General features: G+C 45.3%; 2 protein-coding genes across 3 annotated transcripts in view; both read left to right on the forward strand.

Annotated features, from left to right (window-relative positions):
- Stox1 (storkhead box 1) overlaps positions 1-9105 on the forward strand; it is a 55853-nt gene extending 46748 nt beyond the window's left edge. The window contains exons 3-4 of the mRNA XM_050141527.1: positions 1547-3833; positions 8705-9105. Coding sequence (XP_049997484.1) covers positions 1547-3833; positions 8705-8852 — 2435 coding nt within the window. The 3' untranslated portion in view covers positions 8853-9105. The remainder of the gene's footprint in view (positions 1-1546; positions 3834-8704) is intronic.
- Positions 9106-20008: 10903 nt separating this feature from the next.
- Ddx50 (DExD-box helicase 50) overlaps positions 20009-23150 on the forward strand; it is a 28975-nt gene continuing 25833 nt past the window's right edge. The window contains exon 1 of one of the 2 annotated variants that reach the window (XM_050138086.1): positions 20009-20224. In XM_050138086.1, coding sequence (XP_049994043.1) covers positions 20138-20224 — 87 coding nt within the window. In that variant the 5' untranslated portion in view covers positions 20009-20137. The remainder of the gene's footprint in view (positions 20225-23150) is intronic. The other variant, XM_050138094.1, reaches the window with a different exon arrangement.

Here is a 23150-nt window from a genome sequence, read left to right on the forward strand (position 1 = left end):
ACAGCTGGGGATATAGCCTAGCATGCACAAAGCCCTGGTCTCCATCACTGGTATAGGAAAAAAAATAAAGGATACTGTCAAGAAAAGCCCTACCTCAACATTTGTGTGTCACGTGCGTGCCCCAGTACACATGTGGAGGGCAGAGGTCTTACAGAATGAGCCAGACCCTCTTTTCACCATGTGGGTCCCAGGACTTGAACCTAGGTCCTTGGGCTTAGCAGCAGATCCAGCCTAGCTTCAACATTTCATAAAGGTATATTTCTTTTACTTTATGGATGATTTTTTCCCAATATGTCAATACATGTTAATCAGTTCACCTCTCCCACCTCCCACCTTCCCATGTCTGTTTCCCAGAGATGGAACGGGTAGAATCCGCAGCTCCTACTCACGCCTTCACGAACTGCATTTTAGTGTCTTTTACCCTTTATGGCATAAGTGAAGTCATTCTGGGCATTCTCCATGTAGCGCTCATGAGACTTTTTAAGACTTCATGTATGTTCATTATGAAGGCTTTCTCAAGGTTTACTTTTTTTTTTTTTTTTCAGTGCTGAGGATCGAACCCATGCCTGCTAGGCAATTGCTTTCCTACTGAATCTTCAGATTTTAAGTTGATTTATATCCAGTGGTATTCAAATTTTTGTTTTTTGTTTTTAACCCTTAGTCCAGCCATCTGCCTCTGTGGGGACCAACTTACATAGTTTTTTGTACTTTGATTACACATTCTTTGAGTTGTTTTGTTTGGTTTGAGATAGGGTTTCACTGTAGCTCAGGCTGGCCTAGTTCTCAGTAGAGAGCAGTGGGTGGCCTTGAAACTGACACAATTCTCCTCTGTTAGTCTCCTGAGCACCGAGGTTACAGATGATTCACCATGCTCAGTTCTGACTTAGAAAACGTGTGTGTGTGTGTGTGTGTGTGTGTGTGTACACTTGCACATGCATGACAGCCCAGGCATGGGAGTGTCACAGACGTGTGGAGGCCAGAGGACAGCTCGCTGCTTTGTAGGAGCGAGGATCAGGTCGTCAGGCCTGTCCACAGGCAGCGTTTTCCATTGCGCTGGCATTTCAATTGTATGGATTAGATACAATCAGCTCCAAGTTTGCTATTTATTTATTTATTTATTTATTTATTTATTTATTTATTATGTATACTTATTCTGTCACTGTGTGTGCCTGCAAGCCAGAAGAGGGCACCAGACCTCATTACAGATGGTTGTGAGCCACCATGTGGTTGCTGGGAATTGAACTCAGGACCTTTGGAAGAGCAGACAGTGCTCTTAACCGCTGAGCCATCTCTCCAGCCCCCTGCTTTTTGTTTTTTTGTTGTTTTTTTGAGATAGGGTTTCTCTGTAGCTTTGGGGCCTAACCTGGAACTAGCTCTTGTAGACCAGGCTGGCCTCAAACTCAGAGAGATTCGCCTGCCTCTGCCTCCTGAGTGCTGGGATTAAGGGCATGCGCCACCACTGCCCATTGAGCTCCAAGTTTGTTGAGCAGATATGTGGTCATTCTAAAATTCTGATTTCACTTGTTTTTGTTTGTTTGTTTTTTAGGTATTGCGGTTCCATCCCCAGACATTCTCCACAGCACACTGGGGGCTCTAATTCAAGAGAGGAAGATTTACTACACTGGAGAGGGCTACTGCATAGTTACACCGAACACTTACTTTGTCACAAAGACAGCCACGCAGGGAAATAAGAGAGCTCCCCTGTCAGACGAAGGCTGCTCAGAGCCCACGTCAGTGACCTATCTGGTGAGCATGGATTGCTGTGAAGAGCTGGCCCAGGAGAACGAGGCCCCTGTCTCCCACTGTCCCTCCTGTAAGTGTTTCCTTGATACAAGCATTCAGGACTCTAAGGACCCACTGTCTGCTGAAGAACTGACTAGAAAAAAACAGGAAGGTCTCGAGAAACCCACACCTTTGTCTAAGAACCAGGTACTTTCAGCATCTGAAGACACCCACATCTGTATGAGCCCCAAACCATTACCATTCACCAAAGACAAAGGCAAAAAATTTGGTTTTGGTTTCTTGTGGCGCAGCTTTTCTAGAAGAGAGAAGCCCAAAATAGAGTATCGCAGTTTCTCTGCGCAGTTCCCGCCCAAAGAGTGGCCCGTCCGAGATGAAGACAGCTCCAGCAACATCCCCCGAGATGTGGAACATGCAATAATCAAAAGAATTAACCCCGTGTTGACTGTTGACAACTTAATCAAACACACAGTCCTAATGCAAAAATATGAAGAACAGAAAAAGTATAATAGCCAGGGCACTTCCACTGATGTACCACCGACCAGGCACAAGTGTTCTCCTAAAGAGGGAATCCGGAAAAGGCAGGGCAGGTTTGCCAAGCCTCACCGGCGGGGCTGTTCTCATAGGGGTAGACAAAGAGCTTGGAGCCAAGGGGATGAACTTGAGCCAAAACTAGAGAAGCACCCCAAGGTCTCTGAAGCCCAGCCTGCTACCAGAATGAAAAGTCCCAGTAAAGAAATTCAGCAGTTGCATGATGGGAACCCAGCTATGTCAGGTGCCCACTTGATTTATAAAAAACAGATCAGTAATCCTTTTCAGGGCATGTGTCTCCGAGGGCACCCAATATCCAAAGGACACAGTGTTCTGAAGAGCCATGATCTGAAACCTAGTCCTGTGAGGCCAGAGAAAAAGTCTTTCCCGAGGGCGGGGTCTTCAGGTCCTTTGGGAGTCTTTGCCGCTGGAGCCAAAGGACCATTTGCAAAACAGTGCTGTGAAAACCCAGAGACAGAAACCAAGCAGGAGGTGAAGGCACCTGTCCATCCTGTCAGTGACTCCAGTGGTGGCTCAGGAAATTACCCTCGCCACCCTCGGTGCTGTTCCTTCCGGGAAAGCTTGTTGAGAGGTGGCGTGTATGATGGGGAAAGCAAGGTCATTCCTGAAATCTTAAGGAAAAGTTACTCTGACTGTGACATGTTCTTGGGAACCAAAGAAACGCATCAGGTCCTGCCTTCTTTGGACTCAATATCTTGTTTGTATCCTTCAGTGGATAAGACGGTACACCAGTTCCAAACCCTGGGCCTCTTAGATTGCCCAGATGGGGCAAACCATTTGAGGGCACGTGAAAGACAAGCCGGTGACTCTGAAGAACTAACGAGGAAGGCGTTTGTCCCAGGGGCCAAGATTGTCAATCTGGAAAATGAGGGGTTCTCCAATAGTGAGCAGGACGAGGTAGCTTTGAACCAGAGCGACACTGGGGTGGATGACGGGGCCTGCAGTTCATTGTACCTAGATGACTTCTCTGAGACTGATGATGACTCTTGTCACACACTGCCTGGACACACCTCTGTAGGTGGAGGCGGGCGGAATCATCTGGGAAGACCAACAGTGACCGGGAGATCTCTGACCGAAAGTGTTAGCACAGCTGACAGGTTCGAGCCCCTGGCGCTTGAAGGGCACTGGTACAAAGCTGGCTTGTTTGCGAATTCAGGGGACGGCTCAAACCCTCATTTCACTGATAGCCCTGGCCTAAATTCAGGGACTCCATTTGGTTTCAACTACGAAAGAGAGACCACCGCTGCCTGTGTCCAGGCCCCAGCAGCAGCTCGTGGAAGTTTACTTAAATTCTCTACTGTAAGGAAAACTAGTTGTGGGGCAGAGATCCTGCAAGATTCTCCTGCTGATGCAGGAATGGATCCAGCTGGCTGGAGACAGAGCCCTCTGAATCAGGAAAACAAGCCTTTCCCAGACAAATTGCAACTTTTGAACACCTTGCACGTGCCAGTGTTGCCTCAGGAGCCACAGCGAGAGCACAGTCACCTCGAAGGGACAGAGAGTTACAGCATGACCGGAGACAGCGGGATCGATTCCCCGAGGTAAAGCTTGCCTAAGGTTGGAGTAAGAGAGTCAGCGGAGCCTGTGGAGCCTGTGGAGCATCCTGAACAAACCAGTATAACAGCCTTAGGGGGTAATTATGCCACCTTATAATCAGGTTGCATATGGTAGGACAGAGTTCACTCTTTTTGTTTTTTGAGACAGGGTTTCTCTCTGTAGCCCTGGTTGTCCTGGAACCAACTCTGTAGACTAGGCTGGCCTCGAACTCACAGAGATCTGCCTGCCTTTGCCTCCCAAGTGTTGGGATTAAGGCCTTATTCCATCATCCCCTGACCGGAGTTCACTTTTAAAAACTAGTATCTTTAGAATTTCAGACTATATATTTTTAAAGATTTGTTTTATGTGTATCAGTGTTTTGCCTGTGTGTGTATTTATTTGTCCATGCATCACGTGCATGCCTGGTGCCCACTGGGATCAGCAGAGGGCACCAGATCCCCTGAAACTGGAGTGATGGATGGTTGTGAGCCACAGCGTGGGTGCTGGGAACTGAACTCAGGTCCTTTGCAAGAGCAGCTAGTGCTCTTAACTGCTGAGACATCTCTCCAGCCTCATTCAAGGCATTTATTGTATTCACCCTCCCGCCCCCAGTTCTTCCCATATGTACCCTCCTCTCCTCCCTACCCACCTAACTTTTCTTCTTTTTCCCACCAGGTTAGTTTGTGTTGTCTAACTACTCTTGGGAGTGGGGCCTGACCTAGAGAGTGGTTGATCTACAGGGCTCACGTAATTAAAGAACCTGACTCAATATATTGAGGTCTTTTTCAGTAGGAACAAAATTTTACTGGAAATTACTTCTAAAGGAAAGGAACTGCTAAAACCAAAGTACTTTCAGAACTCAGAGTTGGAGCTCTTCTCTTCTATTCCTGGATCTCCGAGTTAAGTAAAGGATGTGGCCACTTCTCACTTGCTTAAAATAACAATTGTTTGTATCATAAACATAATACGGACGTGTTTGGGGTTGTAGCCCAGCAGGTAGCGTGCTTGCATGGCAAGCACAAAGCCCTGGGTTTGATTCCAGCATGGGTGGGGGATGGGTGGTAGCCTCCAGCACGTGAGAGGTGGAAACAGGAGTTCAAGATCATCCTTGGCTGCAGAGCAGGTTCAAAGCCAGCCTGGGTTCAACCCCCTCCCCACAAACACATACACACACAAAAACTAGCTATTAAAAGGTTTTAAATAACTCTCTGTGTGTGCTACAACAGAGTGTGGAGGTAAGAGGCCAACTTGAAGGAACTGGTTCTCTCTTCCACTGTGCAGTTCCTGTGGACAGAACTCAGGTTATCACTATTGGCAACCATCTTACCCTCCTTCCCAAAGTAGTTTTTAAACTTTGTAAGGATCCCACTATTTTTTTCTTACTTTTTCTTTGGTTTTTTGAGACAGGGTTTCTCTGTGTAGCCCCGGCTGTCCTAGAACTTGCTCTGAAGGCCAGGCTGGCCGCAAACTCAGAAATCTGCCTGCCTGTGCCTCATGAGTGCTGAGATTAAAGGCACGTGCCACCACACTCAACACAAATACAAGTATTTAACAAAATGCCAGGGACTGGAGAAACAGCACAGTGGTTAGTTAAAAGCACTGGCTGCTCTTCCAGAAGATGCAGGTTCAATTCCCAGAACATACATGATAGCTCACATCTGTTTACAGTTATATCTCTTGGGATCTGATGCCCTCCTTAGGAATGCAAATGAATTTGCAGACAAAACACCTGCAGACAGAGTCCATCTTTTAGCAAGAAGTCATTCACAGTCATGTGTCTTTTTCCACCTAGTTTATCCTAGATCTCTTGCAACCGATACATTCACCAGCGATCTTGGGAGTTTGTTTTGCTTTTTCAGATTTTTACATTTTTTGGTCTTTTTGCATTTTGTTTTTTGTTTTGTTTTATTGTTTTGTTTTTGTTTGTTTTTTTGAGACAGGGTTTCTCTTTAATCAGTCTTGGTTGTTCTGAAACTCACTCTGTAGGTCAGGCTGGCCTCGAATGTCTCACAGAGATCTGCCTGCCTCTGCCTCCTGAGTGCTGGGATTAAACCGTGTGTGCCACCACCGCCGGGCCAGATCTTTAATTTTTTAATTAGTATATATATATGTGTGTGTGTGTATGGTATTTGCTTGTGTGTGCAGGTCCCTTTGGGATGCCAGAGGTGGCTTTGGATCCCCTGGAGCTGGAATTACAAGCAATTGAGTCACCCAGTGAGAGCAAAACTTTAGTCCTCTGCCAGAGTTAACATGAGTCCCTAACCACTGAGCCCGTTCTCCAGCCCCTGCTTTTTATTTCTGAGACAAGGTCTTCTTATGTTGACCAGAGTAGCTTCCAATTTGTGAGCTTCCCACATTACTCTCCCAAGTCTTTCTTTATTCTTCTGTTTTGCTAATTTAGTTTTGGGTGGGGTGATATTTAGATTTTTGAGAAAGTTTTCCTATGTACCCAAGATGCGTTAGCTCAGAGTATGATGGTGCCATCATCACCCAGGAGACATGTTTGTGAGGATTATCTAGATGAGGTTAGTTGAGATGGGTTTTCCCATCTCGACTGTGGGCAGCACTGTCCCATGGGCTGGGCTCCTGGATGGAACGAAACGGAAAAAGGGAAGTGAGCACTGCCATTCCCCGAGTGTGGGTGCAGTGCCCGGCTGCCTGAGCATGAGCCCAGCAGGCACCTGGCTGCCTGAGCATGAGCCCAGCAGGCACCTGGCTGCCCCACAACTTTCTGTTTTCACTTATTTTACTCCTTTGAGATGGGGTCTCACTGTGTAGCTCAGCAATCTGTCCTGGAACTCACTCTGTAGACCAGGCTGGCCTCGAACTCACAGAGATCTGCCTGCCTCTGCCTCCCAAGTACTGGGATTAAAGGCATGCACCACCACTGCCCAGCTTAATTTCCTCTTTTTTAATTGAGGAAAAATGTGTATGTATGGGTGCTTTGCCTGCATGTCTGAGCACCACAGGTGCGCTGGTTTCCACAGAGGCCAGAGGAGAGCAGCAGATCCCTGGATGGTTATGAGCTGCTGTGTGGGTGCTGGGAACCAAACTCAGGTCCTCTGCAAGAGGAGCCAGTGGGTTTCTTTTTGTAATCTCAGAGATCCACCTGCCTCTGCCTCCCGAGTACTGGGATTAAAGGAGTGCGCCACCACCGCCAGGCTGGAGCCAGTGCTTTTAACAGCTGAACCAATAGAACTGTCCTATTCTCAACATTTGAGCAGAGACCACTTTGGGAGTCAAGCAACCCTTTCACAAGGCCATCAGAAAACATTACAGTTATGAAGTAGCAATGAAAATAATTTTATAGTTGGGGGGGTGGTCCCACACATGAGGAACTCTATTAAAGGGTTACAACATGGGAAAGGTTGAGAACCACTGATCTAACCAATCCCATAAAGAAGTTTTTACATGTGTTTGTACGTGCATGTTCATCTGTGTATATACAGTGTTCATGTGGAAGTAAGAGGACTACTTTGGGGGAGCCACGTTCTCTCCTTCCACCTTGAGGCACTCTTTTGTTTCTGCCCGTGCGCTGTCTGCTGACCAATTATTCTGTCCCCACTTTCCAGCTCGCCCCGGGACTGCTGGCATTACAGTTAAGGCCTGTGGGCTTTTGGTGGGGGGTGGGGTTCAAGGCAGGTTTTCTCTGGAACAGCCCTGGCTGTTCTGGAACTCACTTTTAGACGAGGTTGGCCTCAAAGTCAGAGATCTATCTCCTTCTGCCTCTGGAGTGCTGGGATTAAACGCTTGCTTGTGCCATCACTGGCTGGCTGAGAGCCTTGGGCTTTTTTATGTGGGTTTTGGATATCATTAGGCCTTCATGGCACACAGTTTTAAACGCTTAGCTGTCTTGCTGGCCCAACTTCTTGCTGTTCTGTATTTTTTTTAATAATGTGCATTGTGTGTGTGTGTCTGTGTGTGTATGTATGCACATGAGTGTGAGTGCCCTCAAGAGACTAGAAGCCTGAGATCCACTGGAACCTAAGTGACAGGTACTCATGGGCTGTCTCACATGGGTATTTGGAATTGAATTCAGCTCTTCTGCAAGAGCAGAGAGCCATTTTTTTTATAAAGTTTATTTATTTAGTATACAGTGTTCTGTCTACATGTATGCCTGCAGGCGAGAAGAGGGCACCAGATCTCATTATGGATGGTTATGAGCCATCTTGTGGTTGCTGGGAATTGAACTCAGGACCTCTGGAAGAGCAGTCAGTGCTCTTAACCACTGAGCCATCTCTCCAGCTCCAAGAGAGCCATTTTTTAAAACTGATCATGCTATGGGTTTCTTAAGAGGCTTATAATCATTACCGATATTAAGAAGACGAAGAAGAAGAAGGAAAACAGCATTTGAACGTCAACTCTATGCTATGATGCTCAGGATTAAGGTCAGATGGACAAGACATAGTTAGTACTTTAAGAGAAGTACAAAGTGTAGGATACGCACTTAACAGATGTCCTGGAGCAAGACAAATGGGGCTCGATAAGGAAGGACACAGCTCATAGTCCCCAGAACAAGAACATTATCCCCTTCCTGTGACTTCCCAAAAGAAAGATGCTATACCTGATACACTGATTCCACTAGGGAGATAGATGTTTCTGGCTAGCAGGCACTAGGTTTGACACTTGATGCGAGGTTTGAGAACCGATGTTCAGAAAACACAAACTTCTTTGAAAGTACCTGTCAAATAACTAGGGTGCTATTGTGTGGCTTTTCAGTTGTGAAGAACGGGCTTGGTTTTGAAAGGCTACCTTAGATTTGTTAAGTATGGCTTAGTGTTAATAAAGCTTCAAACTAACACAAAATGACAGCGCCCTGAGTGGCATCCCAGGTCCCTTTGGAAGACAGTAATCTTGTCCCTTTTAATGTCTTCAGGACCCAGAGCCTGGCATCTAATAATTCAGCCGTTTTGGATGGATTTAAGAGAAGACAGAATTTTCTGCAGAACTGTGACGGCATAAAGAAGAGGCAAACACTCACATCCAGTTCCTTGCTTCAACTAACCCCAGTTATAAACGTCTAACTTAAAAACAAATGTATTTCAGATGTGGTATTACACTGTAGATCAGGCTGGCCTGGATCTCGATGGGTAATCCCCGTCTCTGCTTCTGGAGTGCTGGGATTACAGGCATAAACCACCATGTCAGGATTAAAATTTTAACTGACTTTGGAGAACTCTTAGGAACTGGATATGTAAGGATCCTCTAAAGCTGAACATATGTGCTATTATTAACCCCACCATATTGTATTCTAATTACTTTCTTCCTTTTTACCATTTTAAAGCAGCTTTCAGTGCCTTTTACTAGAAATTTTTGTGGTTTTTCAATAAAAGAAACATGAAATAATTTATCATTTTCTAACTAAATGTTATTAACTTTAATTTTCCTTGATCGGTTTCTCCAATACATATAGTGCCATTCTCATCAGCCACAGGAATGTGGAATGCTCAGCTTAAGTGGATTTCACACAAAACCCAGAGAACAAAGGGCTGCACAGACACTTGGAGATTAAAGCATTGTCGGAAAGAACTGATACGATGTGTTGCCCATTTCCCAGAGGAATCCTTCCCTGGGTCGTCGCTGCCCAGGGTCTTTTTTCCAGCCTGCCTGTAGGTAATCAAATGGCCCCAAGTGGGGTTGACTAAGGATATCTAGAACTCCTGTGTCCGTAGACCTGTGGTTCCCTACAGCTCGGAGACCGTGTGTGTAATGACTACAAAGAAATGTATGCAACCCATTGCTTGTATGTGTTGCTTTAAGGGGCATTTGAGATGGATTTCTGGTGAATATCCATGATTCTGGTTTCATAGGCTCCTCAGACCAAGGTCCAGACAGGTATGCTGTGTGCCGTGTCCTTTTGGGAAGTCACAGAGCACCATGGCCAGAGTCCACATTGCCCAGGGCATCATGTTCATTCGGATCGAGCTGCAGAATGAATAAGGACCACATGGCCAAAGCCCTACAGCTTCAGTCCCCCGGCCACCATGTCTCCAAGAAAGACTTCACTAAGTGAAATCCAGAAAAATATGAAGATGTGGTGGCTGAGAAGCAGCTCACCTGATGGCTGCGTGGTCAAATATATCACAGTCGTGGTTCCGGTGCAAGAGGCAGGCCTTGGGCTTTCAAGGTCCTTCCTCCACTGCGCCGAACCTCCTACATCAGGGTTTTTTGATTTTGTTTTTGGTTTTGGGTTTTTTTTTTTTTTAGCCATGTTTACTAAAAATGTCACATTCATTCCAAAAAGGAAAACCAAATAAGACAAAAAAAATTCCTCCAAGTGAAAAGTGGGCAGATGTCTAATGTCTGTGTCTATAGTAGTAAGACACTCTGTTTAGTTTATAGAGAACTTGCCATGTTTTCAAAGACTTAAAAGGCATTTTACAAAACGTGCTGCCAAATTGGGTGTGCACAAGGATTGTGTTGGAAGGAGAATGTGGTGAAAAGGAATGAATCAAGGGCCTTTTCCTCAACATTCTTAAAAAAGTGAGACTCAGATTCTACGGTAAAAGCTGTCTATATAGTGGGCATATTTAATAGCAACAAAATCATTTACTGATGGTGAGTTTGTTAATCTATGTATAGAGATTGTATCAGATATAATACGTCCCGGGGGGAGGTAGGATAGTTCTAAAATCAGCTTTTCTACTGGATTACAGCCAAGTGAATCGAAGAAACTGGAAAATGGAAAGAAATTTGAGGGCGGTGAGGATTGAAGCTCATACGGTGGAGTGCTTGCCTGGCACTGGAGGGTCCTGGGTTCAAGCCCCAGCTCTGCGCAAGTGGAAGCAGGAGCCCTAGAAGTTCAAGGTCATAGGTCATCCTTTGCTATGCCAACTTTGAGACTAGCCTGGGCTGCATGAGGTTCTGCCTCAAAAGGAAGGAAGGAAGGGAAAATGGTAGACCTATCAAGGGTTCTTCTAAGCCTTGGAGGTGGACGTTCACACTGAAGCCTGCCATTACACCTCCACTATCCCTTTTTCTTAGTGGTGCTGGTGACAAGTGTCACTGTTGAAAGAAATGTCTTTCTTTTTTTTTTTTTTTTTTTGGTGTTTTGGTTTTTTGAGACAGGGTTTTTTTGTAGCTTTGGAGACTGTCCTGGAACTAGCTCTTGTAGAGCCAGGCTGGTCTCCTGCCTCTGCCTCCCGAATGCTGGGATTAAAGGTGTGTACCACCATGGCCCAATTTAAGAAATATCTTCTTTAGTGCCATTAACACACACTAAGTAGATTTGTACAAGTAATATATTCCATTATCAATGTGTCTGGATGGTGCCCTGCCCTGTGATGGTAGATAAAGGAGAGGAACTTGAAAAAGATTATCATGAAATTACCACCCCAAACTCACCTTCAATGAGGTGTCATTGCATCAAGGAAATTTATTTGAAAATTAAAGGCATCATGTCTCTCAACAAGATTGAATTTCTTTTTTTTAATTAATTAATTTATTTATTAAAGATTTCTGTCTCTTCCCCACCGCCGCCTCCCCTTTCCCTCCCCCTCTTCCAATCAAGTCCCCCTCCCTCGTCAGCCCAAAAAGCAATCAGGGTTCTCTGCCCTGTGGGAAGTCCAAGGACCACCCACCTCCATCCAGGTCTAGTAAGGTAAGCATCCAAACTGCCTAGGCTCACACAAAACCAATAAGTGCAGTAGGATCAAAAACCCATTGCCATTGTTCTTGAGGTCTCAGTAGTCCTCCTTGTCCGCTATGTTCAGCGAGACCAGTTTTGACCCAGGCTTTTTGTTGAACAGAGATCTCTCAACAGAAGAAGTTCAAATGGCCAAAAGACACCTAAGGTCATGCTCAACTTCCTTAGCGATCAGGGAAATGCAAATCAAGACAACTTTAAGATACCATCTTACACCTGTCAGAATGGCGAAAATCAAAAACACCAATGATAGCCTTTGCTGGAGAGGTTGTGAAGAAAGGGGTACACTCATCCATTGCTGGTGGGAATGCAAACTTGTGCAACCACTCTGGAAAGCAGTGTGGAGGTTTCTCACGAAATTTGGGATCAACCTACCCATGGACCCAGCAATACCACTCTTGGGAATATACCCAAGAGAGGCCTTATCACACAACAAAAGTATATGCTCTACTATGTTTATAGCAGCATTGTTTGTAATAGCAAGATTGAATTTCTTACGAGCCCATAAATCACCCCCAATTCATGGGATTTCTATTAAGTGTTGATGTGGACTTCATCAACATCATTTGCTTTGGAGGTAAGATGGGTAACTTGAGACCAGTTGTTAAAATCTTTATAATTTTGAACCCTGTCTCGAAAAAAAAAGCTTTATAATTTTGACATTAAGTAGTTTATAGTATCAAATGCAATGGGTTCATGAAATGGCTCAGTGGGTAAAGGCACTTGCTACCAAGTCTAACAACCTGAGTTCAACTCCTGGGATCTACACAGTGGAAGGAGAGAACCGACTCCCAAATTTTGTTCTCTTACCACACAATCACACACTAGTAAATACAATGTCAAATGTCTCATTTTATATTCTCTTTCTTTACAGTAAAACACATTTTTAAAATTCAACAAAGGTCCCGTGAAAGCTCGGTGGGTTAAGGCTCCTAAGCCCAACGACCTGAGTTCAATCCCCAGGACTCACAGTGGAAGGAAGGAACTGACTCTCTGACGCTGTCCTCTGACCTCTGCGCATAATGCCATAACAAATGTAATTTTTGTGGTTTTATTATTTATATGTTATTGTCTTTATTAATGATCACAAGTGTATGACCTATTTCTAAGCTATGAATGGGTCATGGGGCACTTCACAGAGTTGTCCTGGCATCTCCAGGAGCACACCGTGTCAGGTGCACACAGACTTCCATCACATGAGCACACACACATGCACACTTTTTTTCTTTGTTTTGTTTTTCAAAACAGGGTTTCTCTGTGGTTTTGGAGCCTGTCCTGGAACTAGCTCTTGTAGACCAGGCTGGTCTCGAACTCACAGAGATCCGCCTGCCTCTGCCTTCCGAGTGCTGGGATTAAAGGCGTGCGCCACCACCACCCGGCTACACATGCACACTTTTAAAAACTCTTTAGATTTATGCATATGAATGTTTTACACACAATTATTGTGCTTACCACATGCATACCTGGTGTCCTTAGACAGAAGGGGGTGCCAGATCCTTTGGAACTGGAGTCACAGACAGCTGTGAGTCTGTCTACATGTGAGTGGTGGGAATTGGCCCCTGATCTTCTGTAAGAACACCTATGCTTTTCTGTTGTTTTGTTTTTGAGACAGGATTTCTCTATGTAACAGCCTTGGCCATACTGAAACTCACTCTGTAGACCAGGCTGGTCTTGAACTCAGAGCTCTCCTGGCCTCTGCCTCTCAAGTTCTGGGATTAAAGACATAAGCACCACCAGCACCTCAAAAGAACAAGTACTATTAATAGAAGTCATCTCTTCAGTTATCCCCCTACCCCAGTCCCGTGTCTCCCCCATATCCCCCTGCACCTTTTTTAATCAAATTATTGATAGTAGTTTGAAATTACACTAGCTCAATAATAGATTGCCATGCGGTGTGCTCTTAAACTACATGTGTATGTTCTTAGGTTGCGAACCCATCGCTGAATGTAATTAGCAAACATGCTACTGGGACTTGTGGGCTCTGTTCTGGAAACAACAGGAAGGGCCTGCTGCTGCATCTGGAGGACTTATCTGAATCTACAGACTTGAGGAGACAGGAAACAGGAAAGAGGCTGTTGCCTACCAGGCAGGAGGAAGCTATAAAGCAAGAAAGGGGGCACCCTGTCTCTCACACAGCCTCTCTTCCTGAAGCCTCAGGGGCTTCTCAGCAGCTTCCAGGCAGTTCTTTGGTGACAGTGCCCTCTTCTGGGGTAACTCATGCTGGCTCTGATGTCCTGGTTCCTACAGCCCAATTCAAAACAGGCAAAACCGGGCTGGAGAGAAAGCCCAGTGACTGAAAACCTGTTTCGCTCCTACAGAGGACTGTAGGGTGGTTTCCAGGGAATCTTATGGCCTCTTCTGGCCTGCCCAGACACTCACATACATATACCCATACACATAAATACATGTAATTAAAAATACATTTTTTTTAAACTCACAAAACTATTTACTAGCGAAATGGCGAAGCTGGACACAGTGGCACACACCTTTAATTCTAGCAGAGAAGGCAAGAGGCAGCACATGGGCGCTTTAATGAAAACTTCAGCTACATAGTGAGTTCAAGACCAGTCTAGGCAACCTGAGACCCTGTCTCAAAAAGCCAAACAGCAGCAGCAGCAGCAGCAGCAGCAGCAACAACAATCATTTAAGGGTGAGCACCTCTGCACCTAACTTCTACAGTGATGTTTGTTGCTTTTGCTAATCAAGTTTTTTGCATTACTGTCCTTACTTGGCTAACAACAGGTGGTTTTTTATTTTGTTTTGTTTTTTTGTTTTTTGTTTTTTTATTGAGCTCTACATTTTTCTCTGCTCCCCTCCCTGCCTCTCCCCTTCCCCCTTCAATCCTCCCTCAAGGTCCCCATGCTCCCAATTTACTCAGGAGATCTTGTCTTTTTCTACTTTCTACTTCCCACGTAGATTAGATCTATGTCTCTCTTAGTGTCCTCATTGTTGTCTAAGGTCTCCGGGATTGTGGTTTGTAGGCTGGCTTTCTTTACTTTATGTTTAAAAACCACCTATGAGTGAGTACATATGACAATTGTCTTTCTGTGTCTGGGTTACCTCACTCAAAATAATGTTTTCTAGCTCTATCCATTGTCCTGCAAAATTCAAGCTGTCATTTTTTTCTACTGTGTAGTACTCCATTATGTAAATTACCACATTTTTCTTATCCATTCCTTGATTGACGGGCATTTAGGTTGTTTCCAGGTTCTGGCTATGTCAAACAAAGCTGCTATGAACATAGTTGAGCATATGTCCTTGTGGCACAATTGAGCATCCTTTGGATATTTACCCCAAAGTGGTATTACTGGGTCTTGAGGAAGGTTGGTTCCTAATTTTCTGAGAAATCACCACACTGACATCCAAAGTAGTTGTACCAGCTTGCACTCCCACCAGCAATGCAGAAGTGTTCCCTTTTCCCCACAACTTCTCCAGCATAAGTTGTCATCAGTGTTTTTCATCTTGGCTATTCTTACAGGTGTTAAGATGAAATCTCAGAGTTGTGTTGATTTGCATTTCTCTGATGACTAAGGATGTTGAACATTTCCTTAAGTGTCTTTCAGCCATTTTAGATTCCTCTGTTGAGAGCGCTCTGTTTAGGTCTGTATTCCATTTTTTTTATTTGATTATGCGATCTTTTGGTGTCCAATTTCTTGAGTTCTTTGTATATTTTGGAGATCAGACCTCTGTCTGATGTGGGGGTGAAGATCTTTTCCCATTCTGTAGACTGTCGTTTTGTCTTGTTGACCATGACTTTGCTTTACAGAAGCTTTTCAGTTTCAGGAGGTCCCATTTATTCTCTCAGTGTTATATTTAGGAAGTGGTTCCCTGTGCCAATGCGTTCAAGTGTACTTCTCACTTTCTCTTCTATGGGGTTCAGTGTGGCTGGCTTTATGTTGAGGTCTTTGATCCATCTGGACTTGAGTTTTGTGCATGATGATAGATATGGGTCTATTTTCATTCTTCTACATGTTGATATCCAGTTATGCCAGCACCACTTGTTAAATATGCTTTCTTTTTTCCATTTGATATTTTTTGCTTCTTTATCAAAGATCAGGTGTTTGAAGATGTGTGGATTGATATCTGGGTCTTATATTCGGTTCCATTGGTCCTCCTGTCTGTTCTTATGCCAATACCAGGTTGTTTTCAGTACTGTAGCTCTGTAGTAGAGTTTGAAGTCGGGGATTGTGATGCCGCCAGATTGTTTTGGCTCTCCTGGGTTTTTTGCTTTTCCAAATGAAGTTGAGTACCGTTCTTTCGAGGTCTTTGAAGAATTTTGCTGGGCATCACAACAAAAGGTAAATGGGCTAAGGTCATATGCCCTCTTGCTTCTCCTTATCACTCCCAACAATCTCTGCCCCCACTGTCTCCATCAACTTGTAACTGCCCATTCACTTCCATATCATAATCCTAAGTGTTTTATTTCCTCATGTGAGGAAAGTTTTACATCCACCTTCAAAGTGCTAGATGTCGTTTGATAGGTCTTTACCTTTTTTATAACTATGGGCAAAAGTAATTTTGGAAATGACCAGAGCGGCAAACTTAGAAATAGTCCCTTGTTTTTAAATCCTAAAAGTCACACAGTTTAATAAGCTAAGGCCAAGGACAAAGGGATTTTTATAGAACCTTTGATAGAAAATAGCCAGAAGTCGGGCGGTGGTGGCGCACGCCTTTAATCCCAGCACTCAGGAGGCAGAGGCAGGCGGATCTCTGTGAGTTCGAGGCCAGCCTGGTCTACAAGAGCTAGTTCCAGGACAGGAACCAAAAGCTACAGANAAAAAAAAAAAAAAAAAAAAAAAAAAAAAAAAAAAAAAAAAAAAGAGAGAGAGAGAGAGAGAGAGAGAGAATAGCCAGAAAAGAACACAGAATTTATCCTTTCAGGTTATATCAACACCTATTTTAGGATAGTTAGAAAATACGATCAACAAGACGGTTCCGTTGGTAAAGGCATCAACCACTGAGGCTGACAGTCTGAGTTTAATCTCCAGGACACACGTTGTAGAAAGAGAACTTCTGCACACACACACACACACACACACACACACACACACAAAAGCAAAGAAATTAAAGCCAGGCACTGTGGCACATGCCTTAATCTCAGCACTGAGGAGGTAGAAGCAAGCAGATCTCTGTTTGAGGCCAGTTTTGTCCTCTAGCAAGTTCCAGATCTTCTAGGGCTACTTTGTAAAACTCTTATATTTATTTTTACAGTGTTCTGCCTACAGGCCAGAAGAGGGCACCAGATCTCATTACAGACAGTTGTGAGCCAACATGTGGTTACTGGGAATTGAACCCAGGTCCTCTGGAAGAGCAGGCAGTGCTCTTAACCACTGAGCCATCTCTCCAGCCCCAAACTCTTATCTAAAACAAATTACATGAAAATATGTGGTCTATAACAATGTTTCGATAGTTATATTTGGACCTAGGCACATGGTTCCTGCCTGTAGTTCCAGGCACTAGGGAGGCTGGAACAGGATGATCGATCACCTGATCCCACAAATTGACGATTGTGTTTTGACTCGATGTCTGTGATGATTTATATTGATGGTCAACTTCACAGGATCTAGGTCACCTTGGAGGAAATCCTCTGGGCATGTCTGTGAGGGAGTATATTTGGGTAATTGATGTGGGAAGACCCACACTGGTTGCCAGACGGAATGAAAAGTTAGGTGAGCCACATCACTCTATGTTGTGTGGATGGAATGTGGCCAGCTGCCTGTATACCTCCTGCCACAACTGCCCTGCCAGAATGGGTGTTACCCGTGAACTAGGAGCCAATAGGAAACCCTTCCTTGCAGTCCTTCGCAGATATTTGGTCACAGCGATGAGAAAAGTCCTGTTTTAATTCCCATTGGGTCCAAATCTTATGAGCAGACATAAGTCTATTGAGGTTTTTTTTAATGATTTATTTTTATTTTGTGCAGTGGGTTTTGCCTGAAGCACATCTGTGTGAGGATGTGGAATCCCTGGAACTAGGGTTACGGTTATGAGCTGCCATGTGGGGCTACAAATTGAACCCGGGTCCTCTGGAAGAGCAGCCAATGCTCTTAACCACTGAGTCATCTCTCCAACCCATTTATTGAATTTTAAAATTATAGTTCCCGTTCCCAGGTTTCCTAATTGATTAAGCTAAGCTGATGGCTACTAGGTCTTCCACTCCTTGGGCAGGTTACTCAAGTCTAGGCTTATACTATCCTTTTCCGCCTGGTTAGATAGAGATCCATGTGTTGGTTCGGGGAGTTTAGGACTTTGGAAGCACGAGTGCAGGGAGCAGGCCCATCCTCTCAGCCCCAGATTAGACACCTGCTTTTGCAGAGAGCCTTTCTTAAGCAGGGGAGAAAAACAGCAGCGAATGACCTCACAGGCAGAAAAAGGGAACTCTGCACTATAATGGGCTAGGATGTGGTGGTAAAGGAGACAGGGAACCAGGAAGGAGGGAAAGGAACAGGGGTCTTTATCCCAGAGGAGCAAAGAACAGCTTCAGGATGGAGAGGAGACAGACTTGGCCCAGAGGTAAAGCCCCCCCCCCCTCCGTGTTAAGGTGAGGTAAGGTGAGGTGTTTAATTTTAGTTGGGCATGTTAATTAGGTGAGCCAAAGGGGGCGTTTGATTGCTGGATATCAACATTTGATAGTAAGCCTAGCAGGACGAAGTGGCCAATAAGGGACTAGACCTCTGGGCCTAGCCTTAGGAATGTAATCTAACCGTTTTCAGCAAGGCAGAGGGGTATGGGGAGAAAGACAAGGCCTGCCACAGCTACATGCGTGAGTGGGCTAGTGTCCCTCCAGGAGGTCATTTTGGAAGAAGTCACTTGAGGAGGGAGTAGAGATCTTAGGCTTTTCCTTTTCAGGCTTTCCATGAGAATATCAAAAATAGGATCCCAAGAAGCTAAAATTTTCCTTCATCTGTCTGGCCTTTAACCACAAGAAAGCAGCATCCGTTTTTTTTTTTTTTTTTTTTTTTTTCCTGAAGCTGAGGACCGAACCCAGGGCCTTGCACTTGCTAGGCAAGCGCTCTACCATTGGGCTAAATCCCCAACCCTGCATCTGTTTTCTTTATCCCTGTTTTTCGTGTGGTTCCTATGTATACCATATTCTGTCGTGGGGCACAATGACTGCCACTGTAGAGCTGGGTGTGGGTGTGAGACAACAGGCTAGATTTAGAAGTGGTTTAGATTTATAAAGATTTAGACAAAGAGACACCTATGTATTCCTCTAACCTTTGGGAAAAGCTTTTTTTCCCCCACCATCAATCCTTGAACACACCTGTTCACAGAATTGAATCCATAAAACTACATTCAAATAAACAAGCATGGACTTCTAGGTCGTTCCTTAATCACACCAAGTCCCGAAGCTATCACACAAACTTAATACTGTGAATATTGCGATCCCGATTATTCACGTCCAGCCCCCCAAACTCAGGGCATGTAGCCATCTGCAGTTTCGCTAAGACTGTTTGGTCTCAAATTACAAGGCCGCTGCATTGGACAGTAACATGTGGCTTGCAAGAATGCCCCTTGGCCGACATCTCAGTTCTGTGTCTTAGCTCCCCTCCGGAATGAAATAGCTGATCGAATGAATGAAGCGATCATCTAATGATAACACAGGTTTAAGGACTGGGGTTGTTCAGTTGATAGCCTGGCCTGAGAGGTACTGGGGATTGATGCCAGTCTTTGTGAACACACACAGAGACCAAGAAGTCAATCCGCCGCTACTAACATATCTTTTGTGTAAGTTTGTTAACTCAGAGGCAGTCAATCCCGATCAGTAAAATTAAAAGTACTTATTACAAATAAGTCTGTCAGACACATTGGGTTTGCTTTTGTTAGGTTCCTTTGGGTTTTTTTTTTTTCTGTTCCTTCTGTTTCATAGGAGCAATCGCCTTCCCACTCCCAGAAACTATAGCTGAGACTGGTGTGCCCATCTTGGATTCTGAGCAGTTCTCTAGTCCCGCCGGAGCTACTGACTGGCTTTGGACAAATTCCTTTCTCAGGTGGGTTCTGTCTCTTCTGTGGAGCCTGGGAACTAAACTGAAGCCATAACCTAACGCCGCAGACCCAGCCGAGCCGGCAGACCCCCACGCAGCTTCAACGACAGTGCTCGTCCACCCGCCGAGCCGTTAGACGCAACGCTCCACCCACTGCGGGGGGCGGGGCGGAGGGCTGCAGTTTCCGGCGGCGAATGGCTGGACGGCGCGTGGCGCTCTGGCCGGCCCCGGCGCGTGCTGGCCCACGGAGCTGATGCACGGCGCGTCAGCCCCTCTTCCCTACCGCCCGTGAGGGGGCTGCTCGGGCCCTGCAGGGCATGCTGGGAAGGAAGGTGTTCCCGGAGGGGGAGGGGGAGCCTTGGAATTCTTCGTGCTGCGCCTCCGGCGCAAGAGTCCTTCCCGGAGATTGGCCCGTGTTCTGGAGCCGCCTGTCACTTGAGAGAGTGGGCGGGCCCAGCGGGGCCTCTCGGCGTTTTCATTGGCTGAGGGAGGTTGCGGCTTTCTGGAGGCGTTTCCTCCCGGAGAGTTCGGGCTGCTTTGCTCCCGCGGTGCGGTGCGTGGCCCGGAAGTGACGCACGGCCCTGGCCGGCGGCCGCCCAGCCCCCGCTTCCTTTCACGCTGTCGGTGTCCGTAGGTGGTCGTGGCCACCGCACCCGGCGGGAGGTGGCGGCGGCCAGTAATGCCCGGGAAACTCCTCTGGGGGGACATCATGGAGCTCGAGGCACCCTTGGAAGAGTCCGAGAGCCAGAAGAAGGACAGGCAAAAGGTGCGCTGCGGCTGGGCCGCGCCTCCCTCGGGCTGCGCTGGCCTGGGCGGGGAGGGGAGCGGTCCCTGAAGGGGACGACCTGTCAGTACCGGGTGCGAGCTCCCGAGGGAAGGCTGCCCCTGGCCGTGCTCGGCCCTCTGAGGCCCCGGGGACCATCCCCATCGCCACCCTCCCGGACCTAGGCTTCGGCCCGGCTTCCGTGACACTTCAGCCCGACGGCGGCCCTTGCGCCTGGATCTCTTCCCAAGAGATGGGCAGACTCGAGCTCCCATCGCCGCGGAATCTGCTCCTTTCCCCTTTCTTCGGCGGCGAGGCCCTTCATTTGGTTTGCCGGGGCCTTCGAAGAACATAATTAAGAAAGATGATGGCTTTGCCTATGTGTTGCTTCTCTGTCGCGGTGTCGTGTCTGCAGCAGTCTTGGGGAAGGCTACCTAGGTTTACAGTCCTCCATGATTGGGTAATCGAGGCTTAAGGAATAGTGGCACAACCAGGGTTTGGCTGTGATGGAGTTCGTGGGGGTTGTATTATAAATAGCCCTTACTGTCAGTATTTTCAATCCACAGGTATTTATTGAGTCTAATTTGTGCCTGACTCTTTGCTGAGTACCAAGGAGCTTAAGCTAATTAAATATGCAAAAATGGGCCCTGCCCACCAGGAGCCTGTAGAGGAATTTTTAGAGGCTCTACCCCCACCTCCGTCCGAAAAAAAGAAAAGGAAGAAAAAACAAAAATCAAAAAACTCGAAACAATAGAGGATCTTAAGGTGCTAAGAAAATGCACAGGTAAAATTTTTACTGGAGACATTTGACCTGGAGGAAAAAAAAGAGTTGAAGAGGATAAAAGTGACTGTGGGAAAGATGAAATCTGATAAAATATTTATTCTGTAGCACGCCGGGGATCAGGGAGGGAGTATCCTTAGGACTTAGCACCAAGGTGAATTTTATATTATAGCCAACCAGTCTTGCTTCCTTCTTCCTTTAATGCCATCTTCCTAATGGGCATTGAACTACCATGCCTGACAAATGCCCAGCATTGAGCTCTATTCCCCACCCCCGTTTTTCTGCTTTTGTCAAATGTACTAAATTTAGGAGTTACATCTTGTCACTTCTAGTTTCAGGGGTTTGACCTTGCCCACTTCCATTGCCCACATTTTCACCATTTTTACGTGTGTAAACCAGGTGTCACCAAGTGTAGTAGAGGCGCTCTGCTGTCATGACTACCATCCATCTTTCGAACCTTTGTATCTTCCAAAGCTGAAGCTCTTTGCCCCTTAAATAATAACTCCCAAGGCTTTGAATTTTACTACTGTAGGTACCTGGAGTAGATTAGTAGTCTAATCTCCAAACAATCACTTTAATCTTAGTTCCTCTTGAAAAGATTATTTTCCCTTTCACACCTAAATCTTTATGATGGAGGAGGGTCCTCTGTCTATGTGTTACTTTCATTGGTTAATAAAGAAACTGCCTTGGCCCTTTGATAGGACAAAAAATTAGGTAGGCGGAATAAACAACAGGATGCTGGGTAGAAGGCAGTGAGGCAGACGCTATAGCTCTCCTCTCCGAGATGGAAGCGGGTTAAGATCCTTCCTGGTCTAGGTAATGTTTGTATTTTCCCAACCATACAGTGCACAATAATCTCATTCCCCTTCAAGGTCTTGCTCCACTGTTATCCTTGTGATTTTTTTAAAAACGTGTTTCCTTGTAAAGTTAGTTTTTTCTTAGTATATCCTGAATATCGCCCAAAGATTCTTGAGGAACATAATGGTGTCTTTGTGTATCCTTACATTTTTCTATATTCTTTCATGTTGAAAGCTTTCCCTGGCAAATTCTCAAGCAATATTATACTTGTTGATTGCCCTTCATGAAGGAGAACTAGAGATTTGGAAATGGACTGGAATATGAACTAGCATAAATAGAACATTAGGCCAGGTCTGACAAGAATTTTGGGTTGGATATATTGAGATAGGGAATTCATGTTCTTAGAAAGTGAATGAAGGTAGAGAAGAGGCAGGAAGTGTGTGTTGAAGGCAAAAAACTTGAGCTTCTGCCGAGGATGAGGAAGAGGAAACCCTGAAGAAGGTTGAGAGCTAAGCACTAAGACATACAGAGCAATGGAAGCAAGAGACAGTATCAGGCCCTGTGGCTCCAGTATAGAGTAGCGGAGTCAGCACTTTGGGATGTTACAGGGTTTGTACTTCAAGCTGTCTCATTGACTTGCTCCATCTTCTCCCAAAAGTGCGGGGTCCTGGAGCAATTCAAAGCCCAGGACTGCCTCTTTAAGTAATCTTGCTTTTCTATAGGACTTACTACTATTGGGAGTGCAGTTAAATTAAAAATCAAATGATGTAGCACTTTTTCTAAAGGCGTTTTCACATATTACTCAGTTTTCTCAACTTTTATGAATGAGAAAATTGTATGCTAAAGCACTTAAATTGTATCAGTGGTGAAAGTTTGGTGCTTGTAGTTTTTAGTATAATGAAGTATTGCTATCTAATCTTTTCTGAAGCAAGTGATTTATTTATTTACTTGACCAAGGGACTCTGAAGGACTAAATTTCCAAATCATCTTTTGTGATCTGTAAATATTAAAAAATATTAAAAAATACTAAAAAAAAAACAAGAACAAACAAAAAACAAAAAAGCCTCCTCAGTTTGGTATTTAAAGGGAAACAATTTTTTTCTTTTTAATGTGTATGGATGGTTTGCCTGTGTGTATGTTTATGTACCAAGTGCATGGGTGTCCTCTGAGGCCACAAGAGGCTGTCATATCCCCTGGAGCTGCTCTGTGGGTGCTGGGAAGTGAACCTGAGTGGAAGAGCAGCCAATGCTAGTGCTCTTAACCCCTCTAGTCTTGGTTTTGCATTTAAAAACTGAAGTTGCAGAACTGTGCCTTGGTGTTGCCTTTTTTGTTACTCTGTTAACCTAAACA

Source organism: Alexandromys fortis, unplaced genomic scaffold (genome assembly GCF_014885135.2).
Source record: "Alexandromys fortis isolate MF-2015 unplaced genomic scaffold, M_Fortis_MF-2015_v1.1 scaffold_9, whole genome shotgun sequence".
NCBI classification, from domain to species: domain Eukaryota; kingdom Metazoa; phylum Chordata; class Mammalia; order Rodentia; family Cricetidae; genus Alexandromys; species Alexandromys fortis.